This window comes from Mustela nigripes, chromosome 14, assembly GCF_022355385.1.
Source record: "Mustela nigripes isolate SB6536 chromosome 14, MUSNIG.SB6536, whole genome shotgun sequence".
Classification (NCBI taxonomy): domain Eukaryota; kingdom Metazoa; phylum Chordata; class Mammalia; order Carnivora; family Mustelidae; genus Mustela; species Mustela nigripes.
In genome coordinates, this window is record NC_081570.1 from 50,754,322 (window position 1) to 50,773,615 (window position 19,294).

General features: G+C 36.6%; 1 protein-coding gene across 13 annotated transcripts in view; it reads right to left on the reverse strand.

Moving 5' to 3' along the window:
• Positions 1–1,081: 1,081 nt before the first annotated feature.
• Positions 1,082–19,294, reverse strand: part of DOCK7 (dedicator of cytokinesis 7) — a 221,215-nt gene continuing 203,002 nt past the window's right edge. For 8 of the 13 annotated variants that reach the window (XM_059374958.1, XM_059374957.1, XM_059374955.1 and 5 more), the window contains 7 exons: positions 18,913–19,038; positions 16,907–16,996; positions 16,554–16,790; positions 16,047–16,190; positions 14,138–14,244; positions 3,893–4,060; positions 1,082–1,230 (listed from right to left, as the gene is read on the reverse strand). In XM_059374958.1, coding sequence (XP_059230941.1) covers positions 1,188–1,230; positions 3,893–4,060; positions 14,138–14,244; positions 16,047–16,190; positions 16,554–16,790; positions 16,907–16,996; positions 18,913–19,038 — 915 coding nt within the window. In that variant the 3' untranslated portion in view covers positions 1,082–1,187. Of the gene's footprint in view, positions 1,231–3,892; positions 4,061–14,137; positions 14,245–16,046; positions 16,191–16,553; positions 16,791–16,906; positions 16,997–18,912; positions 19,048–19,294 lie in introns of all 13 variants that reach the window. The other 5 variants (XM_059374953.1, XM_059374950.1, XM_059374959.1 and 2 more) reach the window with 1 other exon arrangement.

Sequence of the window (19,294 nt, forward strand, 5' to 3'; positions counted from 1 at the left end):
ACTTCCAAAAATCATTAATAGGTAGTTTTTTGACAAACCTGGCCCAAAGTAATTGCAATATATATTTTCAAAAGGATTTTTGCCTTAGTTTTTCATGTCAAAGTTACTTTAAATTACTTACTTTAAATTACAAAGTTACTTTAAATCTTAATTTCAATTAAAACAGCTAATTTTACCTTTTACATTAAGTTTATATAGGTGTTAAAAAATTAAACTTTTCATTCAGCTGGTAGATTAAAATCAAATACCAGCTCTTGGTGTCCTTTTTATGGTGATGTAAAGTAGATTTCTAGTTTACCAGTTTAGATGACCAAACTCATAAAATGACCGGCTTGTTTAATTTGAAAGACAGGAATCATTCACTAGTTGCTGAAAGTCATGAAGTTCATATTATCAGTATAACAAGACTCAGAGTCAAAGATTAAGCTACTGTGACTGGTAGCAGCTATCCCAGTATTTAATTGTTACAGACAAAAGTTTCATCAGGTAAAGTTACTCTATAATTTATCCCAAATCCCTGGTTGGTTTTTTTGGGTTTTTGGTTTTGGTTTTGGTTTGTAAGTGGAAAATAACTTAGAAACCTGTTTTAAGACTTCACAAACCAGTTATCCATATCTATCTATACCCATTTATTCATTTATTTAATATTGGGCTCTTTGGCCCATACAATGTCAATTTTCATTTTTAAAACTTTGCTAGTTTTGGAACTAGTTCTTGAATCAACTCAAGATTCTCTGTTTCTGTCAATAAAAATTTTTAAAGTCTCACTCAGTAAAATTAGTGTAAACGTTCACATATTTAATAGTACCGTTAAAATAATACTACATTTAAAATGGTTCCAAAATGAATCTATAAATGGTAATATAAATTAAAAAATACAAACTTAAAGTAAATAAATTTAACATTAGCTATGGTATAAATAATAGTAAATGTATAGTGAGTCATTACTTTTGAGTCTTAAAAAAAGATAACAGCATATTACCAGAACATGAGAAACCATGGCCATGATTCTCAAACTTCAGTGATCTACATTTGATACTGTTTTGGCCACCGCATTCTTCAATGAGTAGTAAATTAATGCTAGAATTTCCAGAATTTAGCCCCAAGTCCTGTTTTTCAATAAATCTTTTCACACTCAGTGTTGAATACATGGCTCTCTTCAAATGAGTAAGACAAGTACATTTATTTTAAAGATCCATTTTGCGTAGGCTCATCCGACTGAAGGAATCTCTGGGGAGAAAATGAAAGGATATAAGTATAAATAATTTTTGCATATTCTTTAAACTATGCTTTACATACTTCTTTCTGCAGAGCTATCTCAAAGTTTTGCCATCAGAGTTACTAACTTTCAAGTTACATGTCCATCCTATACATTCTGCTTTATATATTCTGGTTTTATAGATTAAAAGTATATTACAGTAACCACTTTGCCAAGTGCATTGAGCATTTACTCATTTGTCGAATAGGTGTATTAGATATTGTGATGAAACAAGAGCAAAGGAATAAGGGGAGAGATTTCAGGAAAAGATTTGTGATTATTAAAAAGAGAAAGGCAGGTGCTAGTTATTTAAAATTTTAAATCGTAAGAGTTAAGCAGTTCTCAAACTCCTGGGCGTTAGGTCTTTTTTATACTTAAAAATTGAGGACCCCAAGAAGCTTTTGAAAGTGGATTCTACATTGATATTCACCATGCTAGAAATTATTAAGGAAATTTTACATTATTTAATAAAATAACCCATTACATGTTACTATAAATAGCACTGTTTTTAAAAACTTGTAAGAATTTTAGGAGAGTGGCATTCTTATTAAATGTCTAGTTCACAGAGAGCCTAAATTCTCATATCTGCTTCTGCATTCAATCTTTCACAATATTCATATTGTATGTAGTCTCTGGAAAACTCTATGGTACTCTTAAGAATGAGAGTGAAAAAAGTGAAAAACCTTTGGTAGAAACCTCACAGGGTTTCTGGGACACCCTTCCATGTGTTCCAAGGTCACACTTTGAGACCGACCACCTTAATAGCTTTTAAGCCTACTGCAAAATAATATTCCGGGTTATGTTAATCAGCAAAATTCAGATTCAATGAAAATGCTATTTTCTAAGTTCTCAAGAAATTAACAGTGAAGAGGATAATGTTCTTCAATACCTCTTAATGTCTTTTTCTCTATTCTGAAACTGATTTCCTTCAGTTTATCCTTCCTCCAATTAAGGTTAAACCCCAAGGCTTAGATCTCCAAGAAAAGTGAGAGTAGGTACAAAAAAGATCATTTTTGAATCTCAAAGCTTGGTTTTCTGATTCCAGGGAAAATACCAGCCCTGAAAGCTAGACACTGTTCACCACACCAGCAGCCCCCCACCAAAGTGTGTTTGATAATTCCAAAATGACAATATTAAGAAAAGCTTGGGGGACTGACCATAATATAGATCACAGAGGAAGGCAAAACTCAGGATTATGGTGTTAAGGGAAAAACTTCTTTAGATTGGAATGATACAATGTTTCCACTAAAATGGGCTGCAAATTTGAAGGAAGCAAGACTAGCATTCCCAAAGGGCCTGACTATGTCAAGGACTCAGTACCCTTTTCCCAGGACCTTGGGCAAGTGAGTTAAGAGGAGGTGGGTAAAGGCAACAAGGAGGAAAAATTCCAAGAAGACTGAAGGGAAGCACAAAGTAGTGGGAACTGGCATTGCTTCCCACTGAGAATTTTAAGAGGAAATGTATCAGTTATAGGATGGTGGATGCAAATTATATTTTGCCAGAGACAGGATTTTTTAATTTAAATTTTAGTTAATATACAGTGCAAATTGGTTTCTAGAGTAGAATTCAGTGATTCATCACTTAAAATACCCAGTGCTCATCATAACGACTGCCATCTTTAATACCCATCCCCCACCTCCTCCATCAACCCTCGGTTTGTTCTCTATCCTTAAGAGAGTCAGGAATTTAGAAAGGCCCCTGTCTCCCTCTGTTATTGTACAGCTACAACAGTGCTCCATGTAGGGGACATGACCTACAGCAGGCACTTAGCAGACCTTCTTTGAATGCATGTGTGATTTATTTTTTTCTACATCACTGCAGAACTGGGACTAATTTCCAGATGATCAAATAGCTCATTTCACTTTTGTAGCATGTTATACCATGCACGTACATTCTATTTTCATATAAGCAACTTCAAAGGTCTTCCAGATATTAACTTATTAACAATGTAATAGCTTGACTGTTGTTAGTTTAAAGAAAAGGGTGCTAAAATATTCAGTGGTTATGTATATTTGGGTTTGAAAATGCAAAAAAAAAAAAAAAGGGCAGTTAAAGTTTAACAGTTACCATGCCCTCTCCAGAATTCAGGTGCTAACTGTTTTAACACTGTCCTTGGAAATTCACATGCCTAAAATTTAATTTCTATAACAACCTCTTAAAGTAAGTATTATTTCTCACAATTGGTGGAGAAAAATACTCAGTGGGGCCACCTGCTTTAACACAAATATAGAAGAACATACTGTAATATTATTTACTCGTAGGGCCAAGGAAAATGAGTATTTGGCTCTTGATACATTCTAGTAAATTCTGCCATTTAAATAAAGTATAACAGGCCTAAAAGAAATAGTTTTAGGAGGCCAGACTATTGTGTCTTGGTTAGTATGCATATTTAACACAACTTTATTATTCTTTAACACAACTTTATTATTCTCAAATTCAGAAAGAACTGACTTCTATCTTGAAGGTTGATTCATAACAGAGTTATTCATAACAGGCTAGTTGAACTTTCTAGGTTTCAAGAGACAGTATCTGAAACCAGGTAATAAAATTTACACTAATTCATTATTATTGAACAATCTGAGCGGATTTCATTTTCCTGAAGATATCCAAAATAATAGGAAAAAATGAGCATACCTGTGGCAGGTGACAGGTAATACTGCCTTGTATAACTGAGGGATCTTTCTGTTTATCAGAGGCTGTAAGGCCTCTTTAAGGCGATGATAGTTTCTCTCCAGTTCCCTTTGATACTCCTTTTGATCAGGCCCAATTAGGCTCTTATTTTTTCTTAAGGCATCCTCACACCTAGGAAAAACAGTGTGTTACCAAAAGATTTCTTCTGGCATAGTTTGAAAGCTGGATGCTACTACACATATTCACCATGATGATGTCATTCAGTTTTTCCGTGGAACATTAAATATCCACTCTTGCATTGGGAGTAAGGCAGTGGACAGAGATGAACTTGAGTTCTTTTACACTAACATTCACTTTACAGTCTTCATTTAGTTAAAAATTATATATTTTTTCATGTTAAATCTTGTCATTTTCTCATATATCACCATCAGCCTAAAAGCTCTTTAAGGGATTTTACCCTACTCATTCATGTACCAACAATGGCATCTGGCACAGTGGTCTGCCAATATTCGAATAAGCTGCTTAAATGAATAGTCCTTGGTAACAATCCTTTGTCCAATTTATTCAGATATTTAAGAAAAAGTACCTGGACCCTAACAGATCAAATAGTAGGATGTTAAACAATGTATACATAGCTAGCTGTTTCAAACACTTAACAGATGTACACCTATCACTAACAGAATTGCAGCTAAGTGACGTTCAGAGGAAAATGTATAGTCTTAAATTTTTTTTTAAAGCTAAAAGCGAAGAGCTTAGCAACTTAAAAAGAACAGAACAAACCTGAAGTCAAATCACAGTCTTTACATACAGAAAACAATCTGCAAATTCTACTAAACATTTTAAGAACGGGCCCCAGTGTAACACAATTATTCTACAGTATGGGGTGGTGAGGTGGAAGTGTATTTCTGAGAAGAGTCTCCAACTCCTATTTCAAGGCTGGGATACCAAAACCTAATGGAACTAAAAAGAAAAAAGTGTATTTTAATTTCCCCATAAACACAGTTGCAAAACTCCAACAAGCAAGACAATAGCAAACTGTTCCACCAATGTCACACACACCCCTTTGATAACACTCTAAAATCTGTCATGATGAAAATTCAGCATAACAAAAATAGGTGGGAACTTCTTTAACCTAATTCAAAGCATCTACAAAAAACCTGAAAACACTATCCTCAATGGTGAGCATTTTTTCTCCTTTTAAATCAGGAACAAGAAAGTGATGTCCTCTATCATATTGCTATTCAGAACAACATAGTACTGGAGCTTCGAAACATCACTGTAAAAGGGGGAAAAATCCTAAAGATAAATTATTAGAATTAACAAGTGAGTCTGGCAATATCCTCATGTAAAAATATAGAATTCAACTGCACTCTGTACACCAGCAAACAAAATGTAATTCTAAAAGATATTAACAAAAGCATAAAAGTATGAAATGCCAAGGAATAAAATCAAGATATGTAAAGCCTCTACAGAAAATCAAAATATTAAAAAAACAAAAGATCTAAGTAAATGAGAACTAGGTCACATTCACAGACTGGAATAGTCAAGTTCTAAAGAAGTTCCAACTCTCTGCCAACTTATCTACAGATTCAGGTTATTAGTTTTATGGGGGTAGAGAGGTGGAGGGAATGATAAATTGATTCTATATATCAAAAGGAAAAAGGCCCTACTAGATATCAAAGCTGCAGTAATTAAGAGACCATGATATTGGCTCAAGGAGAGAGGAAGAGAACAATGGAAGATAAGATCACAGAAACAGATGCGTACCAACATGAGCACCTGATTTATAATATTTATTATACTTTATAATAGTGCCACAAAGCAGAAGATAAAGGGCAATTTTTGAAATAAGTGGTGCTGTGTCAACTGGATATCCATATGGAAAAGAAATCTGACCCCAATTCACACCACATTCAATAAATGATATCCAGATAATCATCAATTATCAGTATGCACAAAAGTCAAACTAATCCACTTGAACCATACTCAAAAATCAACTGCAAGTGGATTTAAAAAAATAAACTATTTTTGCCTTTTCCCCCTTTTGTTTAACCCATATTGAAATTTTAGAGATACCTGACGACTATGACGGGGGCGCCTGGGTGGCTCAGTCAGTTAAGCGTCTGCCTTCAGCTACGGTCATGATCCGAGTCCTCCTAGGATAGAGCCCTGTAGCAGGCTCCTCGCTCCACAGAGAGTCTGCTTCTCCCTCTCCCTCTGTTCTCCCTGTTTGTGTGTGCTCTTTGTCAAATAAAATCTAAAAATAGGGACGCCTGGGTGGCTCAGTTGGTTGGACGACTGCCTTCGGCTCAGGTCATGATCCCGGAGTCCCGGGATCGAGTCCCGCATCAGGCTCCCAGCTCCCTGGGAAGTCTGCTTCGCTCTCTGACCTTCTCCTAGCTCATGCTCTCTCTCACTGTTTCTCTCTCAAATAAATAAATAAAATCTTTAAAAAAAAAAATCTAAAAATAAAAATTACTACTACAACTTCACCCAAAAAGTAATCTAAGAAACAAAAAGCAGTAGTCATAAAGAAAAGGCTGAATCCTTTAGCTACATTAAAGAGCTTCTTTAAAAAAAAAAAAAGTGGTAAGCCCCAAATTCAGATATTTATGATACTTGCAAATAATGAAGTATATATCCAGATTATGTAAATACTCAAAAGTCAGTAAGGAAAAGAATCCATTAGGAAAGCAAAGGACCTGATATGTAACTTTACAGAGAGGAAGGCAAAATGGCTAACAAACACATGACAAGATATTCGACCTCTTGGAAAAAGAGAAATGCAGGGGTGCCTGGGTGGCTCAGTGGGTTGAGCCTCTGCTTTCAGCTCAGGTCATGGTCTTGGGGTCCTGGGATCGAGCCCTACATTGGGTCCTCTGCTCAGCAGGGATCCTGCTCCCCCCTTCTCTGCCTACTTGTGATTTCTCTCTCCATCAAATAAAATCTTAAAAAAAGAGAGAAATGCAAATTTAACCCATAATCCATAATCATACCCATCAAACTGGTAAAAGTTAAACCGTTAGAGAATACAAAGTAACAGTATAGTTATATAGCAAGATGAACTCTCAAATACCAGTAAGATTTAAATTTGTCTTAAACACTTGGTTTTTAAGTTCTTAAAAGTTTTTAATTTTAACTTTAGTATAGTTAACATATACTTTTATACTGGTTTCAGGTGTACAATATAGTGATTCAACATAGTCTATACATTGCTCAGTGCTGATCATGAAAAATATACTCTAATTCTCCTCCCCTCTGGAAACCATCAGTTTGTTCTCCATAATTAAGAGTCCGTTTCTTGGTTTCCCTGACTTCCTCCCTTTTTCCCCCTTTGCTTAATGGTTTCGTTTCTTAAATCCCACATATGAGTGAAATCATGTTGTATTTGTCTTTTTCTGACCAACTTATTTCTCAGTGTTATACTCTCTAGCTCCATCCATGTTGTTGCAAATGCCAAGAATTCATTTTTTTTTTTTTTATGGCTGAGTAATATTCCGGTGTGTGTGTATATGTGTGTGTGTGTGTGTGTGTGTGTATAAACCACCTCTTCTTTATCTGTTCATCTATCTATGAGCATTTGGGCTGCTTCCATAATTTGGCTAATGTAAATAATACTACAATAAACACAGAGGTACATGTATCCCTTTGAATTAGTGTTTTTGTGCATTCTTTTTTGGGTAAATACCAGTAGTGCAATTACTGCATCATAGGGTAGTTCTATTTTTAGCTTTCTGAAGAAACTCCATACTGTTTTCCATAATGGCTGCACCAGTTTGCATTCCCATCAGTAATGCACTAGAGTTCCTTTTTCTCCACATCATGGCAAATGGCTGTTGTTTCTTCTGTTGCTGATTTTAGCCATTCTGACAGTTGTGAGGTATAGTTTTCATGTGCGTTTCCCTGATGGTGGTGATGACCTGGATGTCTTCTTTGGAGAAATTCCTATTCATGTCTTCTGCCCATTTTTCAATTGGACTATTTGGGTTTTTTTGGGTATTGAGTTGTATCATTTCTTTACATATTTTGGATACTTACCCTTTATCAGATACATCATTTGCAAATATCTCCTCCCATTCCACAGATTGCCTTTAGTTTTTGTTGTTTCCTTTGCTGGGCAGAAATGTTTAATTTTAATGTGGTCCCAATAGTTTATTTTTGTTTTTATTTCCCTTGCTTTAGGAAACTTATCTAGAAAAATGTTGCTATGATTGATGTCAAAGAAATTACTGTCTGTACTCTCTTCTAGGATTTTAATGGTTTCGGGTCTCACATTTAGGTCTTTAATCCATTTTGAGTTTATTTTTGTGTGTGGTGAAAAACAGTGGTCCCAATTCACTGCATGTAGCTGTTGGGTTTTCCCAACGCCATTTATTGGAGACTTCTTTCCATGGCATATTCTTTCCTCCTTGCTTAAGACTAACTGACCATGTAATTGTGGGCTTATTTCTGGGTCTTCTATTCTGTTCCATAGATCTATGTGTTTACTTCTGTGCCAATCCCATACTCTTCTGATTACTACAGCATTGTAATATATCTTGAGTCTGGAATTGTGATACCTCCAGTTTTGTTTTTCTAGACAGTTTTGACTATTTGGGGTCCTTTGTGGTTCCATACAAATTTTAGGATTATTTGTTCTAGTTCTGTGAAAAATGCTGTTGGTGAGTTGGAAAAGTGAGCAACTCTTGATCTCGAGGTCGTGAGTTGAAGGCACATGCTGAGTACAGAGATTACTTAAAAAACGTTGTGGTTATTTTGGTAGAGACTGCAATAAATCTGTAAAATACTTTGGGTAGCTGTGTGTGTGTGTGTGTGTGTGCGCGCGTGCGCGCGCTTCCATGAGCATTTCCTCTTTCCATTCCTTTGTGTCAACTTCAATTTCTCTTATCAATGCTTAACAGTTTTCAGAGTACAGGTCTTTCACCTCTTTGGTTTATTCCTGGGTATTTTATTGTTTTTTTGTGCAACTGTAAATGAGACTGCTTTTCTAATTTCTCTTTCTGCTGCTTCATTATTAATGTATAAAAATATAGATTTCTGTACATTGATTCTGCACCCTGAAACTTCACTGAATTCATCTATCAGTTCTAGTAGTTTTTTGGTGGTGATATTAGGATTTTCTATATATAGTATCATGTCATCTGCAAACAGTGCAAGTTTTACTTCTTCCTTACCAATTTATGTTATGTTTGTTCCCTCTAGACCTACCTTGTTGAGGGTTTTTAATCAAGAATGGATGTTGTACTTTGTCAAATACTTTTTGTGCATTTATTGAAATGATCCTATGGTTTTTATCCTCTCTTATCAATGTGATGTATCATGTTGATTGATTTCAGAATACTGAACCACCATTGCATTCCAGGAATAAATTCCACCAGATTGTGGCAAATGATTTTTTAAAACATATTGTTGGATTCAGTTTAATAGTATTTTGCTGAGGATTTTTGCATGTATGTTCATCAGATATTAGCCTGTGGTTCTTTTTGTGGTGTTTATCTGGGTTTAGTATCAGGGTAATGCCGCCTCATAGAATGATTTCAGAAGTTCTCCTTCCTCTTCTATTTTTTGGAATAGTTTGAGAACAGATATTCCTTAAACGTTTGGTAGAATTCACTTGTGAAGCCATCCAGTCCTAGACTTTTGTCTGTTGGGAGTTTCTTTGTTATGGATTCAATTTCATTGCTGGTAATCAGTGTGCTCAAATTTTCTATTTCTTCAGTTTTGGTAGGTTGTTATGTTCCTAGGAATTTATCCATTTCTTCCAAGGTTTTCAAATTTGTTGACACGTAATTTTTCATAATATTTTCCTTTAATTATTTATATTTCTGTGGTATTGGTTGTTACTTGTCCTCTTTCATTTATGATTTTGCTTATTTGACTCCTCTCTTTTTTCTTCTTGCTGCATCTGTGTGAAAATTGATCAATTCTGATCTTTTCAAAGGACCAGTTTCTGGTTTTATTGATCTATTGTTTGAGTTTCCATATCATTTATCTCTGCTCTAATCTTTATTACTTCCTTCCTTTCTGCTGGTTGGGGGTTTTATTTGTTCTTTTTCCAGCTCCTTTATGTATAATGGCTCACACACCTTGGGAAAAACGTGGCATTATCTGGCTGAAGTTAAACCCATGAACCAACACTACTTTTAGGTTTATAACTCCTGGAAAATCTCTTGTCAATTCAGAAACAGAGGAATATTTGAGTAGTACTCTTTGTAACTAAAAACAAAAACACAGGAAACCACCAAATATCCACTAACAGAAAAATTAATAAATCAGGGCATATTCATACAACATAAGATATAAAAATAGATCGAAGAAACATTATGGGTATATCTCACAAACACTGAAGACAGCAAGTCACAGAATTATATTCACTATCCATTTATATAAACAACATGCAAAATGAAGTAGTGTATTAAAGAATAATACTCATTTATAATAAAACAATACAGACAATAAAGTAAATAATATGAAATTCACAATAGTGGTTACCTCTAAAGGAAAGAAGAGATGCTATCAGAGAAGAACATTTGAGGTGGAGATCTCAAAGCAAAGAGAACGCTATTTCTTAGGCAGGGTGGGTAGGTACGTGATTTTTTTTCCTGTTCTTTAATAGCAAATAATATAAATACTATACTGAATCTATTCAAGATTTAATGAAAACAAGTTTTAAAAGATAAACCCCAAAATATAAAAAGTGAACACATACAAAAGTTTTCATTGTTTTTAGGAATAAATCATGCAAACTAAAGTACCATTTAAACTGATTAACAACAGACACCCTACCTAAACGGCATTGTTTAAAGCAAAGTACACTTAAATACTTGACACTTTTAATACTTAGAAACTTTTTGCAATGCACGATGTATTAAGGGCCAATAAAAATGTACTTTGCCTCAGTCATCTCAGATTAAAATTTTAACAAAAGAAAAAAGGAGGTACAGCCACTGTGGAAAATAGAGGTTCCTCAAAAAATTAAAAACAGAAATACCATATGATCCAATAATTTCACTACGGAGTATTTACCTAAAGAAAATGAAAACACTAATTTGTAAAGATACTTGCATCCCAATGTTTACTGTAGAATTATTTACACTAGCCAAGATATGGAAGCAACCTAAGTGTCCACTGATAGATAAATGGATAAAGAAGATGTGATACACACAGACATACACAAACACACACAGACACACAGACACACACACACACAGGAATATCACTCAGCCATAAAAAGGAGGATATCTTGCCATTTGTAACAACATGAGTGGGCGTAGAGGGTATTTTCCTAGGTGGAATAAGTCCCAGAATCAGACCTACAAATACAGAGAACAAACTAATGGTTGCCAGGGGGAAGTGCAGTAGAGGTAAAGGGGATTGGGAGACACATGCTTTCCTTTATGCAATGAGTAGGTCACAGGCATAAAAGGCCCAGCTTAGGGAGCATAGTCAATGGTATTGTTCTAGTGTACGATGACAGACAGTAGCTACACCTGTGAGCACAGCATAAGGTATGTTATACCCTGGAAACTAATGTAACATTGTGTGCCAACTATACTCAAGAAAAAAAAAAAAGAAGAAAAAAAAAAAGAAAGATCCAATGCACTGGTGAATCACAGCACACTTAAATTCAACTTAAATTCAACTATTTGATAAAATATATAATCATTACAAAGTTTTAACTTTAACTGAAAAATAAAAAGATTATATATATATACTGTGAGCTTTATAAACATGTCCATATGATATAAAAAATAAAATGTAACACAAAAATTAAAAAGATAGCATGAGTTGAACAAAACAGTAACAAAAATGGCTGTAACTTTCTTGATAAGGTTTATATCATGTAGAGGGTTTTCTTTTTGTCATTTAAGAAGAAAACCTTCTCTCCAGTTGGTAATACTTAAAAAGACCAGCAGACTACAGAAATTCATCACCTTATCAACAACATACATGAGGAGGAGGACATGTGATTTAAAATGTAGTCAAAACAACAGCATAAAAAGAAATAACTGTCTCTGCTTAAATGTCTAGGATCTAAACTAGTATGTATTGTTCCAAGATCATCTGGCACACAAAGATAGCAGGGTGTTTTTGGTTGTTATCCAAAACTTCCCTAATAATAAAAATAATGCTAGGGATGCCTGGGTCACTCACTGGGTTAAGCCTCTGCTTTTGGCTCAGGTCATGATCTCAGGGTCCTGGGATGGAGCCCCGCATCGGGCTCTCTGCTTGGCGGGGAGTCTGCTTCCCCCCGCAACCTCCACACTGCCTGCCTGCCTGCCTCTCTGCCTACTTGAGATCTCTGTCAAATAAATAAATAAATAATCTTAAAAAAAAAACAATGCTAGAAATCAGTCAATTCTACAAGTATAAAGTAGATTTCTTTATTTTACCACCACAGTTCATCTACTCCATACATTAGAAGCTATGTTTCCTGTTGTCTCCTAAAACCAAACTTAGAAGATAATCTGGCCTAATAATAAGATTCTGGAATCTCAGATTTCCAATGAAACTTTCTGAAGCCTTTTAAAAGACAGTCACCATGTTCAGGTGGGAGAAGCTGACAAGAATTCATGACAGCTATTGCAATGAGTATGGGGGAAATTCCATTCTAAAATACTTGAACATGTTAGCATTCCTCATAATTTTCTGATGACAAAACAGATGTGATATTATTTCTAACCCTGATAAAGCTGTTCAGTGACTGACTTGATAAGAGAAACCACAACAAGGAGTCAAAGACCGGGTTCCAAAGCCACGTTGTTAGGTGACCATCACATCATTTCCTGAATGGTACACAAGGCTCTCTTACGGTCCAGTCTAGGTTGACTTACCCTGTAACCGACTGCTTGTCTTTACAGAGTTACAAAACTTTACAGAGTTCCAGCTTCATTAAACTATTCACCTTTCTCAGAACAGTCTCTAAACTTTGTGCATAATGTGCTTTTTTCTTTTCTATTAAGTAGACCCTTCTCCTCCACGTTTCTGCCTGAAAAACTAATACTCATCCTTCAAGGTCTGTATCAAATGTCGAATTCTCTGGGAAACCTTCCCGGGCATCCCCCTGTAAAATTAATCATTCCCTCTACTGTCAAGCTTACAGTGTTGGTAAAGCAGAAATCAGTCTCAAGTTGATAAATGACTGTTTGTTTCCTATTGTTTCAAAATTTAATATCTACCAAACACCTATTTATTATGTGCCAAGTATTATCTGTGCAGAAGAGAGTTAACTGCAGGCCTGAGACTGGTATCCTTCAAAGGCCTATTTGCAAGGTGGGTCCTTGGTTAGCAGCTGGGAGTTGGGATTTTGGGAGGTAATCATTTTCAGAAGATAAGAGTGGCTCACTGTGCCTACACTATTTATACAAACATGGCTTCTGCTGAACACCTGCTTTCAGGATTCTGGTATCTGCCAAGGAGAAGGTGCCCACAGGAATAGCCCCCAACAACAATCTGGGCACGGAGTCCCTAGTGAGCTTCTGGGTCAACATTTCACACACGCTATCCCAGCTCACGGACGGAGGAGTCAGGGGCTCCTGTGTGAATCCCGAGAGAGGATTTCAGAGCCCACACCTAGAGCCCCCCAGGCTTAAGCACAGTGCCTTTTCTCTGTGAGTATTTTACTTTGTCCCTTTCCATAGAAATCAATCAGTGTGACTACAGCTATACGCAGACTCCTATGAGTCCTCCTACAGCATTAAAACTGGGGGTGTCCCGGGGACCCTGAGACACCCATATATTATTTCACCTAACGTGCACACCTCCCTCTGGGAAGGAGATTATTACTATCATCCATATTTAATAGATTAGAAAATCAAGGATCACAGAGATTAAGTGACCTGAAATAGGACACACAATGACAGAGACAAGATCTGAACACAAATTTGCTGCTTCCAAGTTTGTTGCTTGTGTGTTTCCTGAGGGAAGGGAAGCAAAAACTTTCACACTGAAGGTTCACAATAAACAACAACTCTCAGGTTAAACAGCTAAATAGTCTAATAGTTTCATGTTAAAAAAATTGGGGGACTACACTTCTCTAATCTTTAAAACTAAAAATGTGGCAATATAAAGTTTTAGAGGTGGGGGGGACATACACCCTGAAGGAATAGTAAGTCATGCACAAACTGCTCCTTATCGTTAGCAACTTTCCTAGATTTTTCTCCCTTCAATGGTCCCTTAAGCCCCCACACCATTCTGTGGTTTGGACATTCACAATTTGAGGGTCTTTATGCAGGAAGCCTTCAGTACCTTTTAGTAAAGTCTTTGAAGCACAGTCGTAGTTTATTATGATGTCTGAAGAGCTTTGGGTCACTGGGTATTTCAGACAGAAAAACCTGGGCAACTTCCAAAGGCCCCTGTAAAATAAGAAAATAAAAGTATGTTTTTGTCTTCTCTAAAATCAGAGGGAGAATATGCCTAAATGATTTTTTCTTAGCACTGAGATGGCTGCATTTAAGTTTAATGCGTCTATGTCTATATTGAAACTTCTCAGGGCACCTGGACAACTCAGTCAGTTAAGCATCAGACTCTGGTTCAGGTCATGATCTCAGGGTCATGAGATCGAATCTGCTGTCCTGCTGTGGCTCAGCAAGGAGTCCGCTAGAGATCTCTCCCTCCCTCTCTCTACCTCTGCCTCTCCCCACCCTTGAGTGTACTCCCTCTCTCTAAATTAAGTACATCTTTAAGAACAAAATACAAAAAAACCTTCTCAGACAGATTCTGGCCATATATCTTAAGCTTCTCCTAATGCCAAATCTATATGCATAGGTACTGTAATTAAATCGGAGTATTTTTCAATGAAAAAGAGTAGGAGTGCAAGGACTATTATATTCATCAATGCATTTTTGCCTTATACATTTTACATTCCTTAATTTACCCTGGATGCAATCAGTTGTCAAGCCACTGGTTATCAGATACTTGATTCTGCCAAAATAGCTCCCCTCAATATTCCAAATGTGTTCTAACACTGCAAATTAAAGATGATCCCTTGGAATGTTGCATCATTTGGAAGTAAAACCCCAAAATCATTTGTGTTTTGAGGGGTAAAGGTATTAAAAATATTTGTTTCTACTTTGGGAGGACACTTTTTGGCTTTGTTTAACCTAAAATATAGGTAAGATATGTGATATGAGTTCTTACTTGAAGTCTTTCTGGATTTTCCCTTACCCTAGAATATTTCCTAATCATCAGTAAGAGAATTTGAATGAACCCACTACAAGGAGATAACGGGATGGCTCCTAATCTACATATAACAAAGCAACAATTGTATCTTATGTTCATATATTATCAAAATTTTCAAAGTGATGCCACATTACTTATTTCCTCTTCATGACTCACTGTGAAGGAGAGCTGGAGAAGATAATCTCAGGGAGTATCTAAGGAAGCAGGCATTCACATGTACCGACTGAGCTCTAAAAACAAGACTTTTTTAGATCACGTTCTTTCAGTACAAGGTTTTAAAGGAAAGGCCATGTCAAGAGAATCAGTTCCTTCTTTTTTTTTTTTTTTTTTTTAAAGATTTTATTTATTTATTTGACAGAGAGAGATCATAAGTAGGCAGAGAGGCAGGCAGAGAGAGAGAGAGGAGGAAGCAGGCTCCCCGCTGAGCAGAGAGCCTGATGCGGGACTCGATCCCAGGATCCTGAGATCATGACCTGAGCCGAAGGCAGCGGCTTAACCCACTGAGCCACCCAGGCGCCCCGAATCAGTTCCTTCTTAACAGAATGTTTAAGAACTGATAAGCAGGGTGCCTGGGTGGCTCAGTGGGTTAAGCCTCTGCCTTCAGCTTGGGTCATGATCTCAGGGTCCTGGGATCAAGCCCCACATCAGGCTCTCTGCTGAGAGCCTGCTTCCCCCACTCTTTCTGCCTGCTTCTCTACTTGTGATCTCTATCAAATAAATAAATAAAATCTTTAAAAAAAAACCAGATAAGTAGAAAAATACAAGCAGCACAGAGGGCAGCATGAAAACCTTAATAACTGCATCTATACTAAAAAGATTTTTTTCAGTCTATCTTCATTTATACTTTGTGTCTTTTGCAAACAGCTCCTAACATGTATCTCTTTCCACTTAATCTGATACTGGTGGCCTTTGTGAAACATACTCATGGAATCATTTCCAATTCCATTTATGCCTGAAATCATGGAGGACCACGTACCTGATTCACCGTTGTGCCTACCGACCCCTGAAGCACCATCTGAAGCATTTTGGGGTCCGCTGGATCCTGATGTGTTGCAAATGCCAACTCCTGGGTCTTTTTCTGCATGTCCTCAATGGCAACTTCAATTGGAGTTAAGATGATCTGGGTGAAATAACATCTGTTAGGTCAATGCGCTGACTGAAAACTATTTAATGAGCCTGACAGAGAATCTTTTTGTTTTTTTTTTTTTAAAGAGGAAATGAACTATAAACTGTTTTCTAATAACAGAAATCCAAACTTTAGATTCCTAAATGGGTGAAAAAAAAAAACCAAAACCCAGCCTTTTAAAGCATAAGCGAGGATAAACTAGGGATTTAGAAAAGAAGCCCAAATTAATGACTCAAGAATGGGCAAAGTTCGCTGATGCTGCCATGTGAGGGGCGGGACAAGATAACACACCCACACAGTTCTCACGAGGCACCCGTGTCTTTGTTTTGCTCATCCTATTCCTATCTGGGGACTTACCTCCTCTTTGTGGGTGACATTGACCCTTGTCTTAATATAAGGGAAGGCATGAGAAGTAGTCAGAATGGTCTTCCGTTTAAACTGTTCATGAAGTTCCCCATGGGCACGGCCGTCTAAAGTGAAGGGCGTACAGTACATGAAACGGCGAAGATTATAGTTCTTGTCAAAATAGGTGATTCTGTCCTTCATCTCATACGTGTCAAAGTACGGCTCCACATAGGTAATCTGAATGTATGCCTGGGGGGGGGAAAAAGGCCTTCATTTTCTCACTGTTAAATCATCATTCAGTCCTTTTCCCGAAAATCATGGTCTCAGAGTTGCTCCTACAGGGCATTTGCTGTCATCCGCCATACCTTGTTAGGGTCTAATTTACACTTGTCTACAGGGTTAGAGTCCTTGATTACTTCCAAGACATCCTCTCCAAATCTTTCTCCGTAAAATCCCTACAACAGAAGCAAAAGAAACCTTTTACATGAAGTTAACATCAAGTGAAGAACAGCGAAGGCCTCTGAGCACGAGGTCATTTAGTGAGTTCTTGTATAACCGTCTGAATAATTATAAAATAATTATTTAGGTTCACAAAAATTGTGTTAGTCTATTTATTTGATATTATTCACATCTACTCACTTTTTTTTTTTAAAGATTATTTATTTATTTATTTGACAGAGAGAGAGAGAGATCACAAGTAGATGGAGAGGCAGGCAGGGAGAGAGAGAGAGAGACGGAAGCAGGCTCCCCACTGAGCAGAGAGCCCGATGTGGGACTCGATCCCAGGACCCCAAGACCATGACCCGAGCCGAAGGCAGCGGCTTTAACCCACTGAGCCACCCAGGCGCCCCACATCTACTCACTTTAACACAAAATAGAACAATTTTCCACAGTGGAAGTACAGGATTCCGTAAGAGATTCTCAATAAAAAGGGAACAAAAAGCAGAGACAAAAGAAATTCGGTATCTTTGACATATAGGATCTTACTTTTATTGGATGTGGCCTGATTTTGCAGACATGGGTCAATGAACCAAAAATCATTTTTATGAATGATTTAATAGTCCAGAATTTTCAAATAAAAGTGCTGATCTGCCGAAAGTTTTACACTGGTTTCAATTTTGAAAAGGCAACCCAGTCAACAATGTAGTGACTTCCGTGAGCAGCACAGGCAACAGAGGGGACTATTCCACAGGAAAAATTACATCTGAATCTTCAAAGGAGAAGCCCTACTCTTCCCTCAAAGATAGTTTTTTAACAATAGAGTAAATTTGGAAAACATTGTGTCAATGTTTCCCAAAACTTACTTAGCTCTTGAAAAATAAGAAGTCACACTTTAAGCCAATTTATGGAAGGTGAGCCCAGGGAAGTCATCAATAAGAATACAACATTCAAGAAATTAAGAGGAGCTGAGAATTAAACCGAGAACACGGCCTCTCAAACTCTCATGTGAATACAAGTCAGCCGGGGATCTTGTTAAAATGGAGATTTTAATTCAGAATATCTGGGGCAGGGTCTGAGATTCTACATTTCAGTCTCCGAGATGATGCCGGTACTGCTGGTCCATGGCTGCATTTTGAGTAAAATGAATAAGGAGAGGTTGGAAAGAGTAACTATGGCAGGAAAGACTGGAAAATGCCATAAATAAGAAAATTAGACATTCATAGTGAAAATGAAGTTTAAAGGTTAAGGGAATTTAAGAAGTATTTTTCAGGGTATGATTTCAGGCTTTTAATTTCTAAAGGATTCTCATTGGGAATTAGGCCAAAGAAATAATGCACTTGAATCAGAAATTTCTAGGGACCCCGATTTCATCATTAGTTGTTACTTAATTCCTTATGCATTTTTCTGCAAAATATAGGTAATACTATACATTTCTCTATAAATTACAGTAACTCTGAAGGCTGTGGGGTATCTAAAATATGTTTGAAGATAGAGCCACACAAAAAAGTTAGTATTATTTTACTGTTGCCATTAAAGATTTGAAGGAATAGAAAGAATATTACTGTAGCTACCAAAAAAATGCTTATTCTCCAAAGGAGTAGTTTATTTAGCAGGATCTGGCTTATTAAACAATTTGATCTGGATCTGAAAGTCTATGCATCATAGAGAATACAAATTTAAGATGACATTTAGGGATGCCTGGGTGGCTCAGTTGGTTAAGTGTCTGCCTTCAGTTCAGGTCATAATTGAGCTCAGTTCCTGGGATCGAGTCCCACATTGGGCTCCTTGCTGAGTGAGGAGCCTGCTTCTCCCCCTGCCTGCTGCTCCCCTTGCTGGACTCCCTCTATCTCTGTCTTTCTGACAAATAAATAAAATCTTAAATTAAAATAAATAAATAAATAAGACATTCATAAACTACCACAGCATTCACCTCCAATCTGTGAGAGATCTCTGCAAGTTTGGTTATTGCAGGCTCCTTGTAAACAAATTCCTGTTCATCCAAATCCCCAAACTTGGTTCCATAAAAACCAACACGAAAATAGGTGCCAAACATCCGCTTACCATCCTAGGTGTAGGAAAACAAAGAAACATTAATACAAAGTTTTTTTTGTTTTTCATATCACATTTACATCGCTATAGCATAAAATTCTCAAAACACTGCAAAAAGATTTCATTCAAAATTACAAAATTTTATTGTCTCTCAAATGAAGGTAAAAATGAAGTAAATATTCTTTCTTTTTCATTACTTTTAATAAATAACGTTCTGCAATTAGGGCTTTTTTCAAGTGACTAAATCACATATGGTTTATGTT